The following is a 23,909-nucleotide window of genomic DNA, read 5'->3' on the forward strand; positions in this document are numbered from 1 at the left end:
TGCGATTTCTACAGCTAAAACAGAAGCATCTATCCTCCCTCTATTTTTATGAGCTGTTACAAAACTCTTGGATATCCTTTAATAATTATCATTTCATTCAAGAAAGTTTTAAAATAGTGATCTCAAGACACAGAAACTATAAATACCAAAATGCACAGCACCCTGATCTACACTCTGAAAGAAAAAATCTTGCGAGTCCTAAAGGAACCCAGTGGAATTGTTTCAGGATACCATTTATTATCGAATCTACTCTACGACTTACCGAAATAAAAACAGGAGAGCTACGCCCACGACCAGTTCACTTTTGCCATTTTGGACAAGACTGTGTCTTATTCTTAAAGATGTTTGTCTTTGATGTATAACTCAGGGATGTTATTCAATCAGTCATTCAGCAATCGTCTCTCAAGCATGTGTATTAGAGGGAGGCACTCTTACTAGATGTCCAGGATATAAACAAAAGCACATTCCCTGGTTCAGAGTCTCGACTAGAGTCCAATGAATAAACCAACAGTTACAATACAGGGTGATGAGTGCTCCAACAGAGGTGAGTGCAGGGTGCTGTCGTGGCAAGATATTTTGCTGTAGGGCTTGAACTTTATCCTGAAAGCCAAGAGGAACTCACTGAAAGATTTTAAATGGGAAAGATCTCTCTGACAGCAATGCAGAGAGCACAAACTTGGAGGCCAGGAAAATCGCTGTGAATCACTTGTACTTCAGAGAAGTGATGACGGCCTGAACAAAAACAGTAGGGATGGAGGGAGAAGAGGTGCCCCTGGTGACTAGATGGGATGGGGGTGGGGACGGTGGAAAAGAGAAGGAAGTGAAAGTCTTGGATTTGGAACTCAACTCAGAGATGGAATTCAGGAGTAGAATGTCAGGCTGTGGGGGGGCAATGAATTCAATTTTGCAGATACTGAGTTTGAGGTCTTGTGTAAATTTCCAGTAGGCAGCTGGACACACAGGCATTGTGAGAGATTCAAGAGAAGTAAAAGACAATTTTGGTGCTTACAAGTGGAGAGAAAGACTAACATCCACGAAATAATTGGGATATATAAAGGATCTAAATAAAGTTGTCTCAATAGGGGACTGGTTATATAAACATAAAACAGCCATAGAATGAAATATTATACAGCAGTTAAAAACAATGGGATAGATCTATACGCTCTTATACTGAAAGCTATCGAAGACATTGTTAGTTTAAAAAAAGTTAGTGCTCTTTCTATAACATTCAAAAAATTGACAACATTATCACTTTTGTAAGCAGGAAGAAAACCAAGAAAGAGAAACAATGAAAAATCATGGCATTTAGAAAATAAGGGGTTAGATTACATCAGTGGTTCTCCAAGCATGGCGTCAGGCCAGCAGCATCTGTTTCACCTGGAATTTGTCAGAAAAGCAAATTCTTTGGCCCGGCCCAGACCCAATAAATCAGAAACGCTGGAGGTGGGGCCCAGCCATCTATGTTTTTGACAAACCTCCAGGTAATTCTGATGCACTCTCAAATTTGAGAAGTAGTAGATTCGATGCAGAACTAGATGGAATCCCCCCTTTGGTACCAGTACTTCACTAAAGAGCACAGTGAAATAAAGGTAGTTTAAGAAGCCAACACACCGTCACCTCATCCTTACAGCCTCAGTTCAGATGATAACTATCTTGAGCAGACAATAACAACACTTTTCACACCGGCAAGGCTTTAAACAGGTGAAGGATGCCAACATCTACTTTTCCATACCCTGGGAGGGGCTTCCAACACATCGCAAGTTGTGTGTATTATCAGAATGAATAAAGCGCCTCTTGGAAAACCTGTCACCTTCCACCTCGATAACGTACAGATGTTTTCTCTTAAACGAGACTACAAGCAAGCCCCGACAGGACCAACCCCACTCCAGAGCGGATAACTGGCCTCTCCCCGGCTCCCGGACCCCAGGACCGCAGACTTCGTCTGTAACAGCAGCGCCCGCTAATCCCCAAGGCTGCGGCAAGAGGCTGGGTGCGGCCATCGAGACACCCCGAGGGAGAAGTGCTGTCCTCGCACCCTGGCCAACAGCAGGGGCTACAACTCACTGCAGGAGACGAGCGTAAAACTCCTCAGCAGCTCGGTTCGTTCGCGACCACATCCCGGCCCAGTCTCACTGCAGATCCGAACCCGCCAAACCGAACTGCGCGCCGAGCGGTGACGTCCGGGGTCATGACCCCCCGCCGGGACTACTTTTACCTCCTAGCAGTCCCCTTTTGTCCACAAAGTTAAACTTTTGTTTTAGAGCATACAGCGGCTTTTCCTGTCACAATAGTTTTCCATTCCCGTAAGAAAGAGTTAAAATAAATTACAGTGGTTGAGGAAAAGAACCCCTCCTCTCGCGAGAGTTAGCCACGCCTCCTTGTGGATTATTCCGCGAAAAGGAGTCCCTTGTTTCTGAGAGCTATTCTTGGCTTTGAAAGTCAGTAGACACCGCAATTGGACGCATATGAAGAAATAAAACACTATTTTTTATTTTTGTAGAGCATCAGAGAGATATTTTGTGCCTTTATATTGGTTCTGAGGCGGGGCAAGGTGGGGGCCGAGTTGAAGGTTACATATAGAGCGGGAGTGCTACGTCCTTCCTTTTCCTGTGGGAGCCGCCGGGCTGAGAGGAGCGTGGCCTTCTCCTCTCCCTGCCATGGTGAGTGGAAGTCAGCTCGGCTGGACGTTCCCCTGCTGTCGGGGCTCGGCAGGAATGGGTTGGGGGCACAGGGCTTAAAATCTTCGGGAGGGAAAGCGAGGGAAAGCAGATGAGGACCAAAGGCGTCTGTTTGTGGCCGGGAGCTGGGGAGTGCGGCTCTGCGGCAGCCATCTTAGCGGCAACGTGGGCGTCCCGGCACGGGCCCCTCTGGGAGCGACGCGCGGGGACGCCAGATTGTTCTCGGGCGCAGGGGACCTTGGCAATTTTAGCTTTTCTTGCATCCTAGAAGGCACGGGTTCTTCTAAAGAGTTGGGAACTCTTGGGGCCTAAGGCTGAATCGGGGCGAAAGAGTACATTTTTGGGCCTTTGTCTCCATGTGCTGTTTAGTAAGGAACATTTCCATTTTTTGAGAGAGATTTCTGTTAAAGAAACTTGTATTTCCTTCCCACCCCCCAAATTCTCGTCTGTGTTCAGCCTAAGAATCGCCTCTAGAAAAGCTTTCTGATTTCCTTATGTTAAGTTAATGCATTTGGTGTCCCCTAAATCTTCGATGTCTCAGTGAGCGCATAGTATGGCTAATGTACTGGGAGCGGTCTGTGCCCTGGGGAGTTCCGTGAACAGAAGAGACAAAATACAGCGTCCTGAGGCTCCGCGCGCGGTTGAGGTGGAAAAAATACGCGGTGATGTTGGATGGTAGTCAGTGCTGTAGACGTCGGGAGTGGGAGAGGAGGCAGTGGTTGGACTTGCACCCAACGGTGATCAGGGAAACCTGAGAGAAGGTGACCAGCGTGCTAAGAGTGTCTTAGCTGCCTCTGAGGTAGGCAGCGGCTGGCCCTGAGCGTGGGCAGGGAGTATCTGGAAGAGTATGGGAGGCGAGGGGCAGACTGTAGGCCATCCTCAGGGGTTTAGTTCTGCTTCCAGGAGGATGAGCAAAAAGTGACACGACCGGTGTTGATACTAGGAAGTTTCAGGAAATGTTCAGAATGGGATGCAGGGGGCGAGGAGGAAGTTGGGAGCACAGCCGTGGTAGGCAAGATTTGCTGGCCTTTGGGGTTAAGGTTTATTTAGATGGTGACATTACGCAGCGTGTTCAAAACTTACGGTATGGTTTTGATCATTTTACTTTGTAAGAACTGCTTTGAAAGTTAGCGATAAACCATTCTCTTAAATAATAATGAAAATCATGTGGCAGAACTTGAGGTTCCAAGTGTCCTTCAAGTGTAAGAAATATTGAAGTTGGTGGACCTGACAAAGTGTTGGTAACAGCCTGTGTTTCAGCGTTAAGCGTTGTCTGCCTCACCACACTCTAGTCTCTCCTGTAACTGAGCATTTGACATAATCGTCTTTTCCTTTTTCCCAGGCGTGTGCTCGTCCACTGATATCAGTGTACTCCGAAAAGGGGGAGTCCTCTGGCAAAAATGTCACTTTGCCTGCTGTGTTCAAGGCTCCCATTCGGCCAGATATTGTCAACTTTGTTCACACCAACTTGCGCAAAAACAACAGACAGCCTTATGCCGTCAGCGAATTAGCAGGTATGGGTCTAGATCTTTCCTGGGTTGTTTTAAGAGCTGCTTAACAGCAGTGATGAAATTCCACTCCATTGGTCCGTGTTTCTGAACCGCGTGATTTTCCTGGATGTTCTGATGCTGTTTGCTACCATGCATGATAGTCAGATTGGTGTGGCTGGGTAGCTAAAACTTGTATTTCTTTCCAATTTCAGGTCATCAAACCAGTGCTGAGTCTTGGGGTACTGGCAGAGCTGTGGCTCGGATTCCCAGAGTTCGAGGCGGTGGTACTCACCGTTCTGGCCAGGGTGCTTTTGGAAACGTATCCTTTATTTCACTACCTAGACTGGTCAGCTGTCATGGAATTTAGCAGACTGGACCTGGTTCCTTCATGTTAGTATCTGGGAAATATTTGTGTCCAGAATACTAATGTCCACGTTAGACATTGCTCCAGACAGATTTGAAATTTTCCGGCATAAATGTTTTTACACCTTAGGGGCTTGATTTGAAATTTACTTGCAATGATGTCGTAATTTGCGTCTTACTCTGTTCTCAGCGACAGTTGCCTGCTGTCAGTAAGCTGGTTCAGAAGGGTGACGAAAATTCTTACTGAGCAAGGCAGTCTTTTTGTAATTCCTAAAATTTGAGAGATGTGAGTCTTAACTGGAAGAATAGATGTGTCGTGGGGGCCGCATGTTTGCACCAACCAAAACCTGGCGCCGTTGGCACCGCAGAGTGAACACAACACAGAAGCGATATGCCATCTGCTCTGCCCTGGCTGCCTCAGCCTTACCAGCGTTGGTCATGTCTAAAGGTTTGTAATAGTTTGTGTCATAGGAGTGGTACAAAATATCCCTTTTTTACCTAACCTGACCCTTTTTATTCATATTAATAGTGTGTATTAAGTTCCATTCATTTCAGAGTGCCTGACTAAATTTCCTTTTGTTAAATAATTCTGACTACTTCAGTTTAACACATGACTTATCAGTGAATATATGTAACTGGGGAACCAGTTCAAATAGTGAATTAGTATATTAGAAATTTTTCCACGTAAACTTCATGTCACCTGCTCTATTTTTATTTAACTGTCAAAATGATGAGATTCCACTTCATTGGTCCGTGTTTCTGAAACACATGATATTTGTGGAAATTCTGATTTGGTAAATTGTATGCCATTTTGCTTTTGTGGGTTATATAAAATGTTTGGAGTTTTTCAAAAGGTTCGAGGTAATCAGGTCAGTGGTGATTGGCTTTGTCAGGTCATCGGATTGAGGAAGTTCCTGAACTTCCTTTGGTGGTTGAAGATAAAGTTGAAAGCTACAAGAAGACCAAGGAGGCTGTTTTGCTTCTTAAGAAACTTAAGGCCTGGAATGATATCAAAAAGGTAGGTTTAGAGGCCAGCCCGATACCGCAGCGGTTAAGTGCACACGCTCTGCTTCAGCGGCCCAGGGTTCGCTGGCTCAGATCCTGGGTGCAGACATGGCACCGCTTGGCATGCCATGCTGTGGTAGGCATCCCACATATAAAGTGGAGGAAGATGAGCACAGATGTTAGCTCAGGGCTGATCTTCCCTCCCCCAAAGTAGGTTTAATGAACACATTGACAGTTTGATAGTCCTTCGCACAAATTTCTTAGGTTTCAGAAGATAAGTGAGAGACAGTATAGCTAAACCTTTATGGAAATGAGAGCAAGGACTCTGGAACCCTGTTACTTGAGTTTGCATCCTGACTGCCATTTATGTCTGTGGGTTAATGTTAGGCGAGTCATTTGTGCCTCAGTTTCATCATCTGTAAAATGGAGTGGGGTTTTTTTTGTTTTTTTAACTATGAAGATCTAGTGGCAGGGATCATATCTTAATCAGAATACTAAACGTTCTCACTTTTTACTTTTAGGTCTATGCCTCTCAGCGAATGAGAGCCGGCAAGGGAAAAATGAGAAACCGACGTCGTATCCAGCGTAGGGGGCCCTGCATCATCTATAATGAGGACAATGGTATCATCAAGGCCTTCAGAAACATCCCTGGTAATCCTTTTACTGCTTACATGTTTGAATTGCCCATATAATGCAAGCTTACTCGGCTTTTATTATGATGAGATTCCACACTATGGTCCGTGTTCCTGAAACACATGATTTTGTGGAACTTCTGATTCTTGGCTGAATGGGTACACAATTGACAGTTGAAACTGCATAATGAATAAGGTAGTTTTCAGGTACCTTAGGTAGCACATAAGCCTAAAGCTGATTTGTGTTTCTTCTGTTGAAATACAGGCTGCCTAATTCTCCTTTCCCTTTAAAAGGAATTACTCTGCTTAATGTAAGCAAACTGAACATTTTGAAACTTGCTCCTGGTGGGCACGTGGGACGTTTTTGCATTTGGACTGAAAGCGCTTTCCGCAAGTTAGATGATCTTTATGGCACTTGGCGTAAAGCTGCTTCCCTCAAGAGTAACTACAAGTGAGTGTTCTTCATATTCATATACTGAATACAGATGTTCATGTTGTGCGTATTTACGTTCAAAATTGGTTTGCATGTTTTCTAAGTAATGGATTAACATTTCCCCTTATGTACAGATGCGATATGCTGAAATAGTGAAATATTCTGAGAAGTGATAGTATAGTAGAAATTGTCGATGGTTAAATGATTAAGAATACATCTTCCATTGAGTTCGTGTTCATTAGTCAGTTACATGAGGAACAGGAAGTGAACATCTGTTGTCAACATTTTCTTTTCCTCTCAGCCTTCCCATGCACAAGATGCTCAATACAGACCTTAGCCGAATATTGAAGAGCCCAGAGATCCAAAGAGCCCTCCGAGCACCACGGTAAAGTTGTGATGTTGACAGTAGTTCTTGCCCCGACCTCATACTGCTCGTTATTTCAAAAATGTCGATAGTATAAATAAAATGTTAATACAGTGTCTACCTTTTTGTAGCAAGAAGATTCATCGCAGGGTCCTGAAGAAGAATCCACTGAAAAACCTGAGAATCATGTTGAAGCTAAACCCGTATGCGAAGACCATGCGCAGGAACACCATTCTTCGCCAGGCCAAGAATGTAAGTAATTAATTGATTTTTGCTGGTATGCCAAGCTTTTAGAAAGATTTGATTCTTAGATTTTCTTCCTAATTTGTTGCAGCACAAACTCCGGGTGGATAAGGCAGCAGCAGCACTAGAAGCCAAATCAGATGAGAAGGGGGTTCCAGGCAAGAAGCCTGTGGTAGGGAAGAAAGCAAAGAAGGCTGTTGACGTTAAGAAGCAGAAGAAGCCTTTGGTGGGAAAAAAGGCTGCAGCTACTAAGAAGCCAGCAGCTGAGAAGAAGCCTGCAGAAAAGAAACCCGCTGCAGAAGAAAAGAAGCCTGCTGCGTAAACTTGTTTGTTTATTTCATAAAGGTCACATCATTTTGGACAGCTCCTTTTGAATAAAGACCTGATCAAAGAGACAGAGAGAAACATGGCTTGTTGGTGTGTCGTGTGAATCTTGGTTAGCATTTGTTAAATGGCACTTGGTTCTCCATAATTCCAGCCTTTCGGTGGTTCATTTCATAGTCTGGTGTGAATTGGAGCCTTGGGTTTATACTAAATCCATGCAGTTGAATGGGAAAAGGGATGCTCCCTAATTCCAGATAGAAAATCTGTTCTGTAACAGTGTCTTGAGAAACAAAAGAGTTGTATTGGCAATACATACATGCTCTTAGAGTTTAGCCCCACCCCTAACATACCTTGGAAAATGGGTGACATTCTATAAAGATTGGACATTTAAGTAACCACAAGAGGGCAGAGTCCGAAGTAGATGGTTCAGAGAAGTGGGTAGGACCTGCTGTGATGGAATACAGTTGGCGGGCACGCTGGGTGCGCTTTCTGTTCTGACCCTCCATGTCGAAGTGCCAGAATGTTTTTTGGAACCACTTGTGTATATCACAGTTTTACTAAGGGATGAATATGTTGACCGAACATGGTGCAGAGAAATGTACCCAAGAGAGCTTTAGGTTTTTCCTAAAAGTTTTTAATGTGCTCTGTCAATGTGTCTCTTCCTGCCTTACAGCTGGCCTGCATTTCCCTAGTTTTGTCTCACGGGGTCGTGTTTTGCATCTGGGTTTTTTCCCATTGGCCATTTCAAAATCCACAGCCAGGACGAGTACAGCCTGGAGATGTCAGTTGTTTACTATGTGAAGGCACCACCTCCGGATGCTGTTATCTAAGCACAGCTGTCTTCGTGCTTTTGCCTCTTGGGAAACCACTTTTTTTTTAAAAAAAGATTGGCACCTAAGCTAACATCTGTTGCCAATCTTTTAATCTCTCCATAGCCCCCCAGTATGTAGTTGTATATTTTAGTTATAGGTCCCTCTGGCTCTGCTATGTGGGACGCCACCTCAGCACAGTTTGATGAGCAATGCCATGTCCGCACTCGGGATGCCAGCCAGCGAAGCACTGGGCGGGAAGCAGAGCAGGTGAACAGCCACTTGGCCACAGGCCGGCCCTGGGGACCCTGCTTTGGCTAGGCATCCTTGCCCACAGGAGCCACCCTCAACAGTAGAGGTGGTGTTCCTATGTGCCGGGTGCTGGTGATTTTGTTCTTGTCCCTGCCTTTAAATGCCTCTGCAGGTTTTGTGGAATTAGCCCCTTGTGGCAACAGCACATTGGAAGTGTGGTACAGCGACTACTGTTCAACTGAAGCATTTGGAACTCGATATTTGGCCATTTTATCTCCTGGTGCTTCACAGCTCAACATCCTGTGCTTTAGGAATCCTGATCGTTACTGGAGTCGGGTTTTTGGTTTAAAACCCGGGTTTGGGGGCCTGCTCCGTGGCCGAGTGGTTAAGTTCCCGCGCTCCGCTGCCGTGGCCCAGGGTTCGGATCCTGGGCGCGGACATGGTGCCGCTCGTCAAGGCCACGTTGAGGCGGCATCCCACATCCCACAACTAGAAGGACCTGCAACTAAGATATACAACTATGTACAGGGGGGGTTTGGGGAGACAAAGCAAAAAAAAAAAAAAAGGTGGCAACAGTTGTTAGCCCAGGTGCCAATCTTTAAATTTTAAATAAAATAAAATAAAACCACGGTTTGTGCCTCACATACCTCGGCCGCAGCTGTGCAGCTCCCGCGAGCGTCAGCAGGAAGCCGCCCCGCCCCGACGCGCCGCCGGCCACGCCCTCGCCCCGTTTCCCGGTCGGCGGAGGCCGTGGCGTCATCACCGAGCGCCGGGTGGCGTGGACCGCGCGAGGGCGGAGAACGGCGGGCGTGAGGAGGCGAGATGCTGAGCCGGCTTCAGGAGCTCCGCAAGGAGGAGGAGACGCTGCTCCGGTTGAAGGCGGCGCTGCACGACCAGCTGAACCGGCTCAAGGTGACCCGCCGCTCCCGCGGCCCGTCGTCCCTCCCTCAGCTGGCCGTCGTGGCGCTGCCCACGCACGTGGGGAGCGTGTCGAGATGACGGCCCGCTCGTGTCAGAATCCCTCCCTGCGGCTCCGCCGAGGCCGGCGCTGCGCGCCTGGGGGGGGCGCCCCGCAGCCCAGCCCCGAATGCAGGCGGCCTGGTCGCTGCCTCCCAGCGCGTGGTGGCGCCCGCCCAGCTGTGGTACCGCAAGCTGGAAGGACTGGCGGGTCCTCCGGTGCTGCGCAGGCGGGCGGCGAGGCCCTGAGGGAAGGAGCTGTGGCGCGCGAGTTCCCAGGAGCTTTCCGCCCGGAGCCGTCACCGACCACCGCCCTGACAGGGGCCCCCGCGGCCATTCCCAGAGCTGTGCCCGTTCACCCCTTAGCCGCAGGGCGATGGTCCCGAGCATCCCTGCCCTGCACTTTTCTGCGGGGCCTCTAAGTCCAGATGAGAGAGGGTCACGAAAGCCCGCTGTGAACTGCAAAGCCTTGTACAGCTGTGACAGATCAAAATGACGCGCTTTCCCTCGGTACACTTGCTGGCGTGCACTCGTTTACGCTCTACGTCACCACAGTGCCTGTCCGGGTACCTAACTGGGTGTTGATGGTGACCTCCAAAGCCTGGATTCCTTAGGCTCCTGGAAACCCTTCCATGTTCCGTCCCTCCTGCCTTCGCCTTCTCATTACTGGGCAGACAAGCTCAGGCCTAGGGAACCGGCCCTCTGCAATGAGAAGACGCCTGGCGTTTTTAAGGGCACACTTGTGTTTTCTCCCCCGAGCTGCTAGGTCTGGGGGAATGGAAGCCTTGCCTCAGCGGGAACACCTGTACACCCCAGGGGAAAGGGGCTGGCGGCTTTCTCTGCTCATTTCCTTAAAAAGCCAGTAAGCTTAGGGGCCCCACCCTCCCTGTAGAGCTGCAGAGAGGTTACAGTACACTGTTCTCACTTCCTCTTGTGGAAGCATGCTTGAACAGCATGCTCAGTAAATTTAACCCACGTCAGTATCTCAGTGAAATGGTAAGGAAAGTGTCCTTAACTCTTCTTTTCTAGGTTGAAGAATTGGCCCTCCAATCAATGATTAGTTCCCGAAGAGGGGATGTGATGCCGCCTTCTCAGCCTGCACCGCAACAGTCCCATGATGTAAGCGTGATCGAGTGTGGGCCTAGGGAGAGAAGGCCAAGTCCGTTGTGCTCTCCTGCTGCTTGGGGGTCAAAAGTTGTAAATCACATTCCTGAGCCTAAAGGACTCTGGGAAGTGCTAATAAGAATTTTCTAGTTTAATAAACTGGCTATTCCACGTTACTATTTTAGACAGGGAACAATCCACCTTTCTACCGCTGGTTATGCTTTGATTGATTTAGTAATCAGGTACTGTTATACTGCCTCTGTCGTCCTAGTCATCCGTCCTCTCTTGTACGTCCAGTGAATCCAGAGGGTCTGGAGATCTTTGCAGGGATGTTTCAGAACTTTTGCTGCTCTGAATAACTAAGGTTGAGATTCAGAAATAGAGTGTAGCTTCAATTACAAAGCACAGTGCTAGAAAAATGAGTTCTAGTCCTCATTGTATCCTTCTCTTACCAGATTCTCTCAATAAATCAGTAAAATCATCTTCTACTTTCTAAATATACTATATTTGAGCAGTTCTCCCAGATGTGTATTAAGTCATTTTAAAACCATTTGGAAGCAGCACATCTAAACTAGCATAATTATTTCGTAAGAACCATGTTTGTAAATCAGGTAACAGTCTATCAAACCTAGGGCATTTACCCTGCTCTCGTTCTGGTGGGGGCGGCGGGGTGAGAGGTCAGGGTAGGATTTGGAGAAATAGGAAAGTGGCCATACCTCTTGGTGATAAATACTAAGCATGAATATGCAACTGAGATTTGATTTTAAAACAATTTTAAGAATCTGCTACTTTCAGGCCAGTATGTTTCCTACTAATCCCTAATATCCTTGGCTGCAGCAGATGTTGGTGCATGTAGACAATGAAGTGTCAATCAACCAAACTGCACTGGAGTTGAGCACAAGGAGCCACGTGCCAGAAGAGGAGGAAGAGGAGGAGGAGGAATCAGATTCCTGAAGGGGAAGAAGAGCCAGGGTTAGTCACACAAATTAAATTTCTAAGTCTCTTCGTACTTTCTCTCTTCAAAGAATTCTTGCCATGGGCCCTGTAGCTGCTTTAAAAGGAAGCAAAGGGGCCGGCCCGGTGGTGCAGCAGTTAAGTGCACAGGTTCCGCTTCGGCAGCCTGGGGTTCGCTGGTTCGGATCCCGGGTGTGGACATGGCACGGCTTGGCAAGCCATGCTGTGGCAGGCGTCCCACATATAAAGTAGAGGAAGATGGCCATGGATGTTAGCTGAGGGCCAGTCTTCCTCAGCAAAATGAGGAGGATTGGCAGCAGATGTTAGCTCAGGGCTAATCTTCCTCAAAAAAAAAAAAAAGGAAACAAGAACTTTAGGAGGAAGTGTAGTTGTAAAAATGGTTCCATCAACAACTTAGGTTTCAGAATGCTTTAACAAAAATTAGTGACATGTAGAAAAGCAAAGATGCAATGTCTTAACACTGAGCAGTATGAGTGGTGCTGTGTCTGTATTCTCGTCAGATTCATTAATTGTGTTCAAAACAGAAATTTCCTCTGAAACGCTATTAAGAAAGTCTGGCATTTGCAAAAAGGGCAGAGTTTAAATAGAAGCTAGTCTTTCCAATCAACAATGCCTCTTTTAAGAAAATCAGTTAAAGGCTGTTTGCATGCCTTTGAACCCTTGTGAGCAGAGCAAGGCCACAATCTAGGAGAGAAAGATGACAAAGAGGACAGAGGGCCACTTGAGAGCACAAGCTATTGCCACCTCTCAGTGACAATGCAACACACTGCCTACTATAGACTGCTTTGTGTGCTGTGTGTGCTGTCGTCATATCTAGGTGGAGACGTCACTGTGGTAAAATGTACTTAAATAGCCACCGTGCAGCTTCCTGGCTTCCAGATAGCAACAGAGAAAAGGATCAGTTTCTCCTCTGGGGCAAACAGCACACCAGGATGGTTTTCTGGACTTAGAGAGGAAATGTGCCATTAAAAAAGGAGTCACTATGCTTGGGAGATTGGATTTTTATAATAAAGGGATGACAGTTACAGAATAAGAGTTAAATTTGGTATTTGAAGTTGAGATTCATTTCTGCACACTGTCCCTTTTCCACTGAATATATAGTTTAGTTGCTTAATTTTATAAAAGTAACTTGCCCTGCCCTAGCAACAGAAAAGACAAACAAAACACAAAGAACCTCCTCAAATAGAACTTATGTAACCATTTGGAAACAGGAATTTCTAAATTCTTAGTTATTTCAGGGGAGGGGCATGGGGAAAAGATGAGAAATAGAAAATTTGATAGTTCTTTTACTTGTTTTTAAAAATGCCTTATAAAGAAGCATTTTCTGAAAGACGTTGGTTTGCTCCAGAAGAGAACATGGATAGATTTGTTAATCAACATTTCATTAAACTTATTTTGAGCTCCTCTTACAGGAAATAGCCGAAAGTTTGAATGAGATGTTTCTTGGAAAACACAATTTGAAAATAGTTTTGCAATGAAAAGCATCAAAGTGTACATTTTTGGGGTCTAACTTAAAATATGACCATGGGGGTATTTTTTGTTCATTTTTCTTTTTGCTTTTGCTGAGGAAGATTCTCCCTGAGCTAACATCTGTTGCCAATCTTCCTCTTTTTACATGTGAGCCACCACCACAGCATGGCCACTGACTGCTGTGGCCACTGAGTGGTATAGGTCTGCACCCAAGAACCGAAGCCCAGCCACTGAAGCAGAGCACGCCAAACTTAACCACTAGGCCCCCAGGACTAGCTGAGCATGGGTTTTTGAGCTAGCAAAACTGGCTATGAATCCTAGCTCTACCACTAACTGGCTTGCCTTCTCCCCTCTTGGCAACTCTCACTTTCCCAGCTGTAAAATGAGGGTGTTCATATCTGCTCTGGCGATTTCACAGGTGGTTGTGAGGTGCTAATGAGGTATCATTTAAAAATCCAACCATTGTTGGTGTCTCAGTAAGAAGTTTGAGGAAGTAATTTGGCTTGGGGAACTCAAAACAGCAAGACTGATGCAGGGAATATCATTCTTGACAATGAGGTCATTCTTAGTAAAAATTACTAGGAAAAACTCTTTTGACTTTCAGGATGTGAATAGAGAATTTAAAACACTCCTCAAAAGACAGCATGAAAGCGTTCAGATCCAGGTTTTAGACTCCAGATTACATCATTTCTTCCTTTTAAGATGCAGTTTCCACATCTTTTTTTTTAATAGCCTTCTTTTTTTGAAGAAGATGATTAGCCCTGAGCTAACATCTGCTGCCAATCCTCCTCATTTTGCTGAGGAAGACTGGCCCTGAGCTAACATCGGTGTCCACCTTCCTCTTTATATGTGGGACGCCTACCACAGCATGGCTTGCAAAGCAGTGCCATGTCCGCACCCGGGATCCCAACCAGTGAACCCTGGGCCGCTGAAGCAGAACGTGCGCACTTAACTGCTGCGGCACCAGGCCAGCCCCCCAGTTTGCACATTTTAATGAGACATTCTCAGTAGTGATGGCATCCTCTCTGTTAGCAAAACATATGGGGTGTGTAGTGGGTGTGGGTCTTAAACCTCGGTCTGAATGTTTATTGAAAAAGTATACATTACACTGTTGACTTAGAACAAGTGTTAGCCTCACAGCAAGAAAAAATGATCGCCTCGCTGAGGCAGCAGCAACCAGTTTTTAAAATCCTGGCTATATCCTAAGCTTTGGCAGATCCAGAGTGAACTACCTGCTTAGGAGATTTACCCAACTTCTGTTTTTAATTTGAAAACGAAATAGGTCTTTTTATTTTTAAATATACATTTATTTTGGCTTCTATAACCTGCCCTCTCAAAGAAGGAAAATGAGGGAAGAGGTGCTGACCAGGCAACCTCACATGTACCTCAAATTCCAAAAGTCACTTTTCACAGAAAGGGGACCATTGGCTAGTTGAGACATGGCTTTGTTTTCTGTGACTTCACTACCACCTCACAGGCATGACAAAGCCAGCACTAGGCACATTCCTTCTCTCCAGGAACGTGTAGTTAAGTGTGACCGGTGAAAGAGGGGAAACCGTTGCTCAGTGGAGCAAAGCAGCATGGGACTGACTGTCCCAGGTAGACAGCTGGCTATACCAGCAAGGCGCTCCTGTGGGCGTGCTGCTCCCCCCCCCCCCAGCCCCACCTCTGCCTCCTGCTTGTCCCGTCTATAAAGAGATGGGATATTCACAGGTTCACAGGAAGGTGGATCGAAGATTCACAGATAGGGGGTTTGGTGAGCAGAGCTGGACAGAGTTCAAAGATTGGAATTACAGGCAGCCCCGTTAGTCCAACGCGGTGTGTTATGTCCACCTTCCGGCCTGCTCCTTGTCTTCCCGTTGCCCCTCATAAGAATGCTTGGCTAAAGAATTCGATTTCTTGTATATAGGAGACATTGAAAATCCTACTACGAAAGTAGAAATCTTTTGTCCGTTTAACTTGATAGTATATTTATTAGAATAAGAGATTAGATTTGTTAAACATCTGGATTAAAATGGTTAAAAGGACTTTCATACAATTTTTAGGCACTATACACACTGTTTGTTGTTTACAATAGCATCAGTATTTGGATTTGGGGAAAAATAAATCTCATACATTTTATGCCTTGATCCATCTATAACATTCAAAGTAACTCCATTTTAGAAACACCACTCCAAACTTAGAGAGACATATACCACTAAATATCCCACACAGTATATTTAAAAATAAATATAGAAATACAACCAGAAGTCTACAAATCATCACAGTAGGCAGACTGGTGAAGCCCCAGCTATCATGGCAGTGAAGGGCTCTGGCTAGATCTTGATGGAAATTGCTGAATTCTACACCAAAAGCAAAAACATAATAATAATAAAATAACATGATATACACTTTCTGATGCTCATTTTCATAGCAGCAAAGCATGCTTCACATGCACTGCCTGTGAAGGATCTTAAAGGCTCCTTCCTACTCGAATAGGAGGTATGCCCTGCAAGAATGAAGTACCACCAAGTGTCAAAGAACCCCAGAAATACAGGCAGCCAGCCAGTGACAGGGAGGGAAGAGCAGTGCAATTTTCAATAAGAAGGACTACCCACAGTCACCAGTTTCACGGTAATTCAACATTGCGCATGTTTTGATCATCAACATACACAAAATAGTCCCAAGCACAAAGCCAATCCACTTAGGGGAATAACAATAGTAATAAGAATAAAGACAGTACTATTAAAAATGACACAAATAGAATTTTGGCACATGCTGTGTTCTTCATCCTTTGTCACAGGTGAAATGCACGTGTGAACAGACAGGCATGGGAAGGAGGCCCGAAAGCAACATGGCACACCACGCGGCAGGGGGCTCGCTTTTTGCTGCTTCCCAAACGCTTAGACGCCAGCCGCGTGGGTTGGTGTGCTGGGCTGGTTAAGGCCAATGGTGGAGCAGAGCCAACCTGCAAAATCCACTTCCTCGGCATCAGATCTCTTGATAAAAGCGTGAACCTGCATGTGAGGAAACAGAAAGTGGTGTTCAAAGACCACCAAGAAGGAAAATTCAAGAGTCCTGGGTCCAGAGATTGTGCTGCCCTTAGAAGGAGCTCCTGGGGCCTGCCCTTGAGCAGCACTGGGGACCAGGACAGCAGGGCCAGCTGCAGGCCAAAAGACCCCCGCTCTGCCGGGTCCACCAGCTGCGAGGCCTTGGGCCACTCACTTCCCTGAGCCTGCTCTCTCCCGCTATTAAACGGGCAGGGAGCTCTGCCTGCAGTGCCTCCCAGGGCTGGTAGAAGGAACAGAGGAACTGATGAACTTGAAAGTGGGTGTTACACCAAAAAGGCTTTACAAACCTTGTAAGCTCAGAAATTCACAGTATTACTTCCCTGCTCCTTGCCCTACACCACCACCAAACAAGATGTGGCAAGTGGAGAGTGGCTTGGGGAGAGTCCTGAATGTAAGGTGAGCCAGTCAGTAGAAAAGGGCCCTGTCCCCATGAAGGGCTGGGATGGCCCTTTCTTTCCCTGGACTCCCTGGGGCTGCAGGGTCATCCCAGCTTTCCCTTTACATTGATGGGAGGATGGAGGAGACTGACATTTGGTGTCCTGCAGCCCCAGGGTCAGCTGCATGGCAGTGGTCAAGTCAGAGCAAGGAATGGGCTCAGGAAGTACTGGACGGACGTGTGACGGGAGGAGAACAAATGAATAAACAGGTGGTGTACAAGTCTGAAATAAGTGGACTTACCATGAGTTGCTTCAAATCTGCTCTCTCTGCAGGGTTTTTGATTAAGCTTAAAGGAAGAAAGATAATGTGAGAGCTATTGCCTGGTGCTGGTTCTAACTCAAAGTTTGCATGTCTGCCGGCCCCCCCCCCCCCGCCCCCACTACACCCCACAGGCTCTGAGAAAGAATCCCCAAGCCCTGTTCATCTTCTTGTTCTCAGCACGATGCCATGCCCACAGTAGGTTAGATGCTGGTCGAAAGGCAATATGCCGATCCCTGTAGAGCAAGTGCTGAAAGCAGCAGCTACTGTACCCACTGCTGTAGACAGGTCACCAATTCCTAGCACTCTAGAAGGGCAGCAGCCCGAGGGTGATCACAGAAGGGAAGGGGCAAAGTCGTGCTTCCCAAGATGAGTGGGAAGCCTGACAAAACCAGGGTACTCTTCCAGAAAACAAGGAGCTGACTTACCATTTATTCACAAAATCCTGAAATTCCAGACTGAATACTCCACTGGGCAGCTTGGGAGGAGGCTGCAAATAAATGTCAAGACATAAATGCCTGGCTTCCTGCTCCAGCCACCTCGCCTCCCCTCCCAACCCCCACCTCTGAGTAGTGCTGCCCTTATCCAGTCAAGGAAAGGCAGAGGTCGGAGGCAGTGGCTGCCTGCCGGGTCACCTGGGTGAAACCACTGGTCTCACACACCACAGAGCTGGGGCCAAGTCCATCTTCTACCACTCACTTGTCTAGTACACATCTGAACAAATCACTGATTTCCTCTCAGCCTCAGTTTACCCTTCCATGAAATGAGGAGGACATAATAATCTCTGGGATCCTTTCCAGCTCTGACACTCTTCAACTGTAAATCTTGGAGTGTGGCATGGAAACATATCCAGAAATTACTAGTAGCAACAGCTGGGGGATATGCAAACCACCAGGTATAGTCCAGCCCAGACAGCACCTGCGGAAGTCATAGAAAGCTAACTGAACAATGATAAAATGTATATCCCTTTTTGGAACCCTGAAGGAGCAGAGAAAGGTTAATAAGACATTAACCAGCAGAGGGCTGGGTCTGGAAGAATGCTACCTGCACACTCACTCCAGGAATGAGACCGTTTGAGGGCATCGGAGCAGGAACACTGGCAACGGCTCTAGTTTTCCCAGGGTGCATGGTGGAGATTACACATGGCTACACAGGACTAGGCCCTGGAGCACCCAGCTCGTGTGCTCCATGCAGCCCCAGGAAACGTCAGCCACTCTCATGTGACCTGTGCTGGGGCTGTGTGCAGCTTCCTTATGAGCTGACCCCCAGACACAACCCAGGATGTCACTGCTCCAATGTGTAGCCCAAATCAACAGGTAATTGGAGACTAAAAATTAACCAGTGACACTACCAAAAAAGGCCAGCTTAGGCCTCTGAGTGCTGTATCAGAACAGCAGGTGAATAAGCCTGATTTGAGGCCAAAGACTAAACCCAGCTCTTAGGCCCACCCTGCAGACTGTCCTTGCTGCTGAGGGGGATGAAAGGAACATTCAAGGAAGAGACAGGCAGCATGGCCTCCAGGGCAGTCCGCTCCAGACCTCCGGAGTAGGAGGGGGCCAAGCAAGGGAGGGGCTGCGTGCCAACAGAGTGTGAGGCGCATACACCTGCCACCATGCAGCCCGGGCTCCTGGGAGGAAGGGGCTGGGGTCTCGGGGCTGGGAGTAGGTGGTAAGGAAGCAAGAGCACTAAGTGGGAAGGGCCTGAGCTACTTTTCATCTTGGAGCCTCAGTTTCCTCACCTGGCCCACCTGAGCAGTGCTTGGAGAACTGAGCAGGGAAATGTAAAAACATGCAAGGTGGCAGGGCACATTAGGCAACTGGCAGCTGCGTATTTAACCTCGGGCCATCTCTTCCTTTAATGTGGCTCCCACCCAGCTTAGGGCCCAGCAGTGGAGGATGACTTTCCTGACTACCACAGATGCAACGTCCTCTGCCTTCCTTGAGTCCTTAAGCAGCCAAGATCAGATCCTGAACTACTTTTCTCTGTCCCATGGCGCCAGCAGAAAGCTGTGCAGACAGTCAGTAAAGAGGTAAATTAATCTCCCTAGTGGACTGAACCAGTGACAGTGATTTATTAACTGCTCCAGTGAACCAGGATTTTCCCTGTTATGTTTGTAATGGACAAGGGGACCATTTTGAGCCTTTTGGGGTCTGGTTTTAGAGAGCAGGAAGAAAGTATGAAAAGTTATTCCACTAGTCTCTTGAGGAAGAAGAGAAGAGGGCAATACTCCAGCTAAGTGGGGGCTTCCAGCTGCCTCCCAAACATGCCAGAGTTTGTCCCTTCTCATTCACTACCATGCTGCTCCTGAGGCCGGGAGTGCTGGCCCTATCTGAAATCCTGTCCTGACCCCCAGCCCCTCCAGCCCTGCCCCACCCTCCTCTGAGCAACTAGTGCTAGTCCACAGCTTCCAGCTCCCTGCAAACCCAAATTTGATGAAAGCTTATCAGTCTCTTCCTTCTTTGAGCCTTTTTCCATTTAAACATACTAGTATATATATTACACAAATATGTTCTTTTTATTAAAATCAGCCAAGAGCAATAAGCAAAAAGAAACCTTTAATCACCTGGAATTCTATCACTCAGACAGAACCACTGTATTATATTACTTTCTAGACTTTATATGCACATATATGCATAAATTTTTTAAAGAACTGATCGTAGTATAGCTATTTTGTAGTCTGCTTTTTTCAGACAGCAATTTATAGTGAATATTTTCCATATCTATTTTTACATTGTCATTCTTTATGTTCACAGCCGTTTAATGGCACTTACAAGAGAAAACCCCATACTGCAGTTACATATATATTTGCCTTGCCTCCTCCTCCTCACAATCTAATAGTCTTCAAGACCAGGGACTTTTATTTTTCCATCTTTGGATCCCCACCTCATTCCTACTGCCACCACAGTGCTCAGCACATAGTAACTGCACAAGAAACACTTGGTGAGTGAAGGAATGAGAATGTCAATGGGCAAGGTAGAGGCTCCTGAATCTGAGAGAGGACGAGGGACTCAGAGATACCTGGAGATGTTCCCTGGGAAGGGACTCCTATAGCTTCTAAACGAGCCACTCAATTCCAAGAGCGTGATGTGCAAACCAAGTCATGTGGATCCTGGGACCCAAGCAGCCCATTCGGTGGGAACAACTCAGGTTTCCCAGTCAAATCAACTGTGAGTTTTTCCCTAAGAGGAGCAAATTCCAAGGTCAAGGAAGCCATGTAGTACTTACCTCGTTGACTATGTAATCCAGTAACTCAAAAATTGCCATAGGAGGTCGGCTGTCCATTCCATAAGCTACAGATTTTATAAAAAAAAAAAGAAAAGAAAACACTTCTCAGAAACAGACAGGAGGGTATTTGCCAGTATGACCCTAGGGGTTAGACACGGATCCTGGGGACCAGAACAAGGTCGATATGATAAATAGAAACAAAAGGAGCTACAGATAAGGCCTGAACACAGAGGCCACCACCAAAGGCCAGAGTCAGTGGCCAGGGTATGAATCTGGGCTCTGCCGCATCTGAGGTTTGTGACCTTGGGAAAATCAGTTGACTGCTAAGCCTAGTTTTGAGTTTTGTAAAGCAGAGATGAATAATAATTACGTCTGCCCTTCCTCCCTTATATTGAGAGAGGAACAAATGAGATAATAACTAAATAACATAACATAAAGGACTTAGTTGTAATTCTCCCTGAACTGGGATTTCTTCCTTCTTCCTTGAGTTTCTTCTTTCTACCCCAGAACCCCAGGCCAGGGACCACAGCCACCAGCCCTTCCAGTCACCGCCGTCAGCTATCCCTGCCCCCGCAGTTTCTCCCTTCATACACTCCCTCTGCCACGTAGGCCTCATGTAGGTAAAGACCAGGTCTCGTGGGTCAGACAGGAAAGTCCCGACAGGAACTACATTAGAAGATGATGACTGGGCCAGGATCTTCCAAGTAGCAGTTGACTTCACAGCACTCATGTTCAGAAAGGCAGGTGGTACTGCACAATGCTCACCACCAAGGAATCAATCAAAATCAAGGCCACTTACAAGTATATGTGACCTTGACAAGTCAAGCGCTCTGTGCCTCAGTTTCCTCCTATCTAAGATGGAGATTATAATAGTGCTCGCACATGGCTGCTATTAAAATTAGATAAAGCTAGGCAGATGCATGGAGACAGAAAGTAGATTAGTGGTTGCCAGGGGTTGGGGGTGGGTGGGCTGAGAGTGACTGCTAGTGAAGATGGGATTACTTTTTGGGGTGATGGAAATGTTTTGGAATTAATGGTGGTGATGCTTGCACAACATGGAGGAATATACTAAAAACTACTGAAAATGTGCATTTTATATTAGGTGAATTTTATCTCAGTAAAATAATCTACCTTAAAAAAAGAAAATTTCATGATTTTTAAAAATTAGATAATGCATCTAAAGTACTAAGCACAGTGCTGGGAACATAGTTGGGATTCCACAAATGGTAGGAAGTTGTTGGGAGTAGTAATAATTTTCTACACCCACCTGAAGACCCCCGCTCTGCTTCCCCCCTGGCCCCAGCCTGGCATCCAGAGACAGGGAATCAATCTTGGGAGAGTGTACAGAGAACCAGCCCTCCTGAAACCCCCAACAGTAAGGGACCCCCCACAGTCCAAGCTGGGGCCACACCAGGCCACTCACAGCTGAGGGGTCTTCCAGGGGTCCTTGGCCTAGGCGGAGTCTCAGCCGCATCTCCCTCCACTTGGCACCCAAACATCAGCTCCAGCTCCTTGGCATCTGGAGGAGGGATGGGATACCTCCCGACCGCCATCTCAACCAGAGAGAGCCCCATGCTCCAGATGTCCGACTGCACTGAATAATGAGTCCCCTGGAGTCTTTCCGGCTGCAGGAGAGACAGACACAATTATGCTCAGCTGTGAGCTAATCTGGGCCCACACAGGAGAGGGATGGGTGATCCCCGTGGATGCTCAGAGGGAGGCCTCAGCACTTCTGCTCCTCTGAGGCTTGTTTGTGCTGCAGGGAGTGGGCTGCCCCGCTTGTCCCGGCCCTGGGTCTACTGATGGGCTTTATCTTTTTCTGCCCCTTCCTCTCAAGAGCTCACATCTTGGTTCAGGACCTCCACTAACCTCTTTAATTTGGCTCCCCATCTACCCCCAAATACCGTGTTTCCCAAGTCCTAGCAGGCTCCCGTGGCTCTGAGGCCTCCTCAGGGCTCTGTCTCCCCGGTTTCCTGCCCTGAACCAACAGCATCCGACCCAGCTGGACCCTGGCTGCTGCTGCAGCTGTGCTTCCAGCTTTGCCCAGCCTGGTCATGTCCTGGATGTGAGGGCAGCTTGGCCAAAGCCCAGCACGAGAGGCTCATCTTGTTACCTGAGTCTGAAACATGAAGCTTCTGGAACATGGGCCATGAATGAACTGTGCAGTGAGTACAAAGAACACTGGTCCTGAGAGTCAGGAATGCTGAGTTATAAGACCAGCTCTGCCATTTACTCACTGACTGTCCTTGGACAATGTGAAATGGTAGAAAAGGCAAAGGATCTGGGGTCAGGAGACCTAGGTTCAAGTCCCAACTCTGGGACTTAAAAGCTACATGATCCTGAGCCTCAGTTTCCTCATCTATAAAATGGGACTGATAATTATGGTGATAACAATAGTAACAACACAACAAAATACCTGTTACTGAGGAGGTCAAATCAAATGAAAATGTATGTTAGATGTTGCAAAATGCTATACAAAATATGAGTTGTTATTGGTGGGAGGAGTCAAAGAGAAAAAAGTATACAGTGCTATACAAAGCATTATTTTTATTTAGCATTAACTGAAATAGGACACGTATTTCAAGAACTCTACAAAAAAATCTTTATTCTGACCATTGTACTTCTATTTAGACATTAAATTAATTTCTCCCATAGGATTTTTCACTAACTCCAACACTGGACTATTTTGGAACTGACCACCTACCACAAAAACCCGAGCCACTAAACCCTAGATCAGTAAGTCCTAGGGCCTATGAATTGATTTTGAACTTGTGAGTTGGCAGCTGAGTGACCCAGGGTGCGAGCTGCTCAGTTTTCAGACATTTATGGAAGAAGCAATAAGGGGAGGACAGGGAAAGAGAATGGGAGAGAGTTCTGAAGGGCCGGTGGGTTCCCTGTTCCTTAAAGACTGCAGGACACTGGAGTGGAGGGGCGGAGATGTGGGTCAGCGCCGGGTGAGTGATACTGACAGTGGCTGGAGTCACGGGATAGGTGCAGGCAAGAAAGAAGGAGGATGCGGACAGGAACTTCCACACAGGGAGGCCAGGAGCAGCTGCCAAATCCTACCTAAGAGGCAAGTGAGGGCATGCTGTGCAAACGGGGCTAACTGGCGAGAAGGAGACCTGGCTTTCAATCCTGGCTCTGCAAGGTTAAGTGGGCAGGTCACTTAATCTCCCTGACTCTAGATTTCCTCATTTCTAAAATGGAAACAAGCATCTTTACTTCATGGGACAACCACATGCAGCAGATGAGATCACTCAAGGATGTGAAAGTGCTTGAAAGAGCACATAAAACACTCTCCGTGCTAGGATGCCCTGCGCCTCTGTGCCTGCCCCCTCCACTCCAGGCCTGCACTCACTTCCACCTCCATGAAGACCTCCCACTCACTCTAACCCTCCTCTACTCTAGCCCATGTCAGCACTCACCCCGAGTCAGGCTTCCCCCTTTCTGAACTGTTCTCAGGGGCATGCTAGCCATTGACCCACCATTCAGTCAACCAACCATTCACCCACTTGCCAAACATTCCCTGAGCACCTACCAACTGCCAGGCCCCAAGCCAGACCCCAGGGACAACAGAGACCTATGGCCCTATCCTTGCCCCCAGGACCTCATTGTATGGGGGAGAGAAGAGGACAAGCTGATGGTGACATAAGTGTGGGCACAGCCGCACACAGAGCTCTGGTGACAGTGGGAGCCAGCAAAGGGGGAAGCCCAAGGGAAGACCTCTGTGATGGGGTGTTGGCCGAACTAGAGCAGAGACTCCAGCCAGGGGACCAGGTAGGTGTGCTGTGGTGAGAGGCAGGGGCAAGTAACTGGGAGACATGCAGTGAGGAGGGACG

The 23,909-nt window shown here is 47.1% G+C and overlaps 4 protein-coding genes and 4 non-coding genes across 20 annotated transcripts in view; 6 read left to right on the forward strand and 2 right to left on the reverse strand.

The window, feature by feature from the left end:
• ZWILCH (zwilch kinetochore protein) overlaps positions 1-2,382 on the reverse strand; it is a 39,818-nt gene extending 37,436 nt beyond the window's left edge. For 3 of the 8 annotated variants that reach the window (XM_070270166.1, XM_070270160.1, XM_023654991.2), the window contains exon 1: positions 2,065-2,357. In XM_070270166.1, the coding sequence (XP_070126267.1) occupies positions 2,065-2,117 (53 nt within the window). In that variant the 5' untranslated portion in view covers positions 2,118-2,357. Of the gene's footprint in view, positions 1-262 lie in introns of all 8 variants that reach the window. The other 5 variants (XM_023654993.2, XM_023654992.2, XM_023654987.2 and 2 more) reach the window with 4 other exon arrangements.
• RPL4 (ribosomal protein L4) lies at positions 2,381-7,613 on the forward strand. The gene is made up of 10 exons (XM_001497094.5): positions 2,381-2,660; positions 4,021-4,192; positions 4,381-4,487; positions 4,841-4,979; positions 5,425-5,549; positions 6,058-6,187; positions 6,463-6,619; positions 6,903-6,986; positions 7,097-7,217; positions 7,300-7,613. The coding sequence occupies exons 1-10, from the start codon at positions 2,658-2,660 to the stop codon at positions 7,528-7,530; spliced, it is 1,269 nt and encodes a 422-aa protein (XP_001497144.1). The 5' UTR covers positions 2,381-2,657; the 3' UTR covers positions 7,531-7,613.
• LOC111769682 (small nucleolar RNA SNORD18) lies at positions 4,238-4,308 on the forward strand. The gene has a single exon (XR_002802455.1). It is a non-coding gene; the product is annotated as a small nucleolar RNA SNORD18 (small nucleolar RNA).
• Positions 4,683-4,781, forward strand: LOC111769715 (small nucleolar RNA SNORD16). Its single transcript, XR_002802517.1, has one exon. It is a non-coding gene; the product is annotated as a small nucleolar RNA SNORD16 (small nucleolar RNA).
• On the forward strand, positions 5,254-5,325 carry LOC111769680 (small nucleolar RNA SNORD18). Its single transcript, XR_002802453.1, has one exon. It is a non-coding gene; the product is annotated as a small nucleolar RNA SNORD18 (small nucleolar RNA).
• Positions 6,247-6,316, forward strand: LOC111769681 (small nucleolar RNA SNORD18). Its single transcript, XR_002802454.1, has one exon. It is a non-coding gene; the product is annotated as a small nucleolar RNA SNORD18 (small nucleolar RNA).
• Positions 7,614-9,289: 1,676 nt separating the features above from the next.
• SNAPC5 (small nuclear RNA activating complex polypeptide 5) lies at positions 9,290-16,814 on the forward strand. 5 transcript variants are annotated; one of them, XR_002812108.2, is made up of 5 exons: positions 9,342-9,505; positions 10,580-10,669; positions 11,492-11,626; positions 15,882-16,545; positions 16,695-16,814. XR_002812108.2 is itself a non-coding variant. In XM_023655004.2 (4 exons), the coding sequence occupies exons 1-3, from the start codon at positions 9,416-9,418 to the stop codon at positions 11,606-11,608; spliced, it is 297 nt and encodes a 98-aa protein (XP_023510772.1). In that variant the 5' UTR covers positions 9,290-9,415; the 3' UTR covers positions 11,609-11,626; positions 15,882-16,814. The 5 variants fall into 5 exon arrangements, 2 of the variants coding, with proteins under 2 accessions (XP_023510772.1, XP_023510777.1); XR_011439756.1 differs by having other exon boundaries at positions 9,343-9,505; positions 11,495-11,626; XM_023655004.2 differs by having other exon boundaries at positions 9,290-9,505; positions 15,882-16,814.
• MAP2K1 (mitogen-activated protein kinase kinase 1) overlaps positions 15,053-23,909 on the reverse strand; it is a 75,946-nt gene continuing 67,089 nt past the window's right edge. For both annotated transcript variants that reach the window (XM_023655001.2, XM_001496420.7), the window contains exons 7-11: positions 21,494-21,695; positions 20,071-20,135; positions 17,274-17,335; positions 16,828-16,873; positions 15,053-16,095 (exon numbers count right to left, since the gene is read on the reverse strand). In XM_023655001.2, coding sequence (XP_023510769.1) covers positions 15,982-16,095; positions 16,828-16,873; positions 17,274-17,335; positions 20,071-20,135; positions 21,494-21,695 — 489 coding nt within the window. In that variant the 3' untranslated portion in view covers positions 15,053-15,981. The remainder of the gene's footprint in view (positions 16,096-16,827; positions 16,874-17,273; positions 17,336-20,070; positions 20,136-21,493; positions 21,696-23,909) is intronic.

Source organism: Equus caballus, chromosome 1 (assembly GCF_041296265.1).
Source record: "Equus caballus isolate H_3958 breed thoroughbred chromosome 1, TB-T2T, whole genome shotgun sequence".
NCBI lineage: Eukaryota > Metazoa > Chordata > Mammalia > Perissodactyla > Equidae > Equus > Equus caballus.

Coding starts and splice junctions, on each gene's coding strand:
- RPL4 (XM_001497094.5), top strand. Junction 6,188..6,462: donor GGCCTTCAGAAACATCCCTG/GTAATCCTTTTA, acceptor TCCCTTTAAAAG/GAATTACTCTGCTTAATGTA. Junction 6,620..6,902: donor TCCCTCAAGAGTAACTACAA/GTGAGTGTTCTT, acceptor TTTTCCTCTCAG/CCTTCCCATGCACAAGATGC.
- SNAPC5 (XM_023655004.2), top strand. CDS start 9,416: ATGCTGAGCCGGCTTCAGGAGCTCCGCAAGGAGGAGGAGACGCTGCTC. Junction 9,506..10,579: donor ACCAGCTGAACCGGCTCAAG/GTGACCCGCCGC, acceptor CTTCTTTTCTAG/GTTGAAGAATTGGCCCTCCA. Junction 10,670..11,491: donor CACCGCAACAGTCCCATGAT/GTAAGCGTGATC, acceptor CCTTGGCTGCAG/CAGATGTTGGTGCATGTAGA.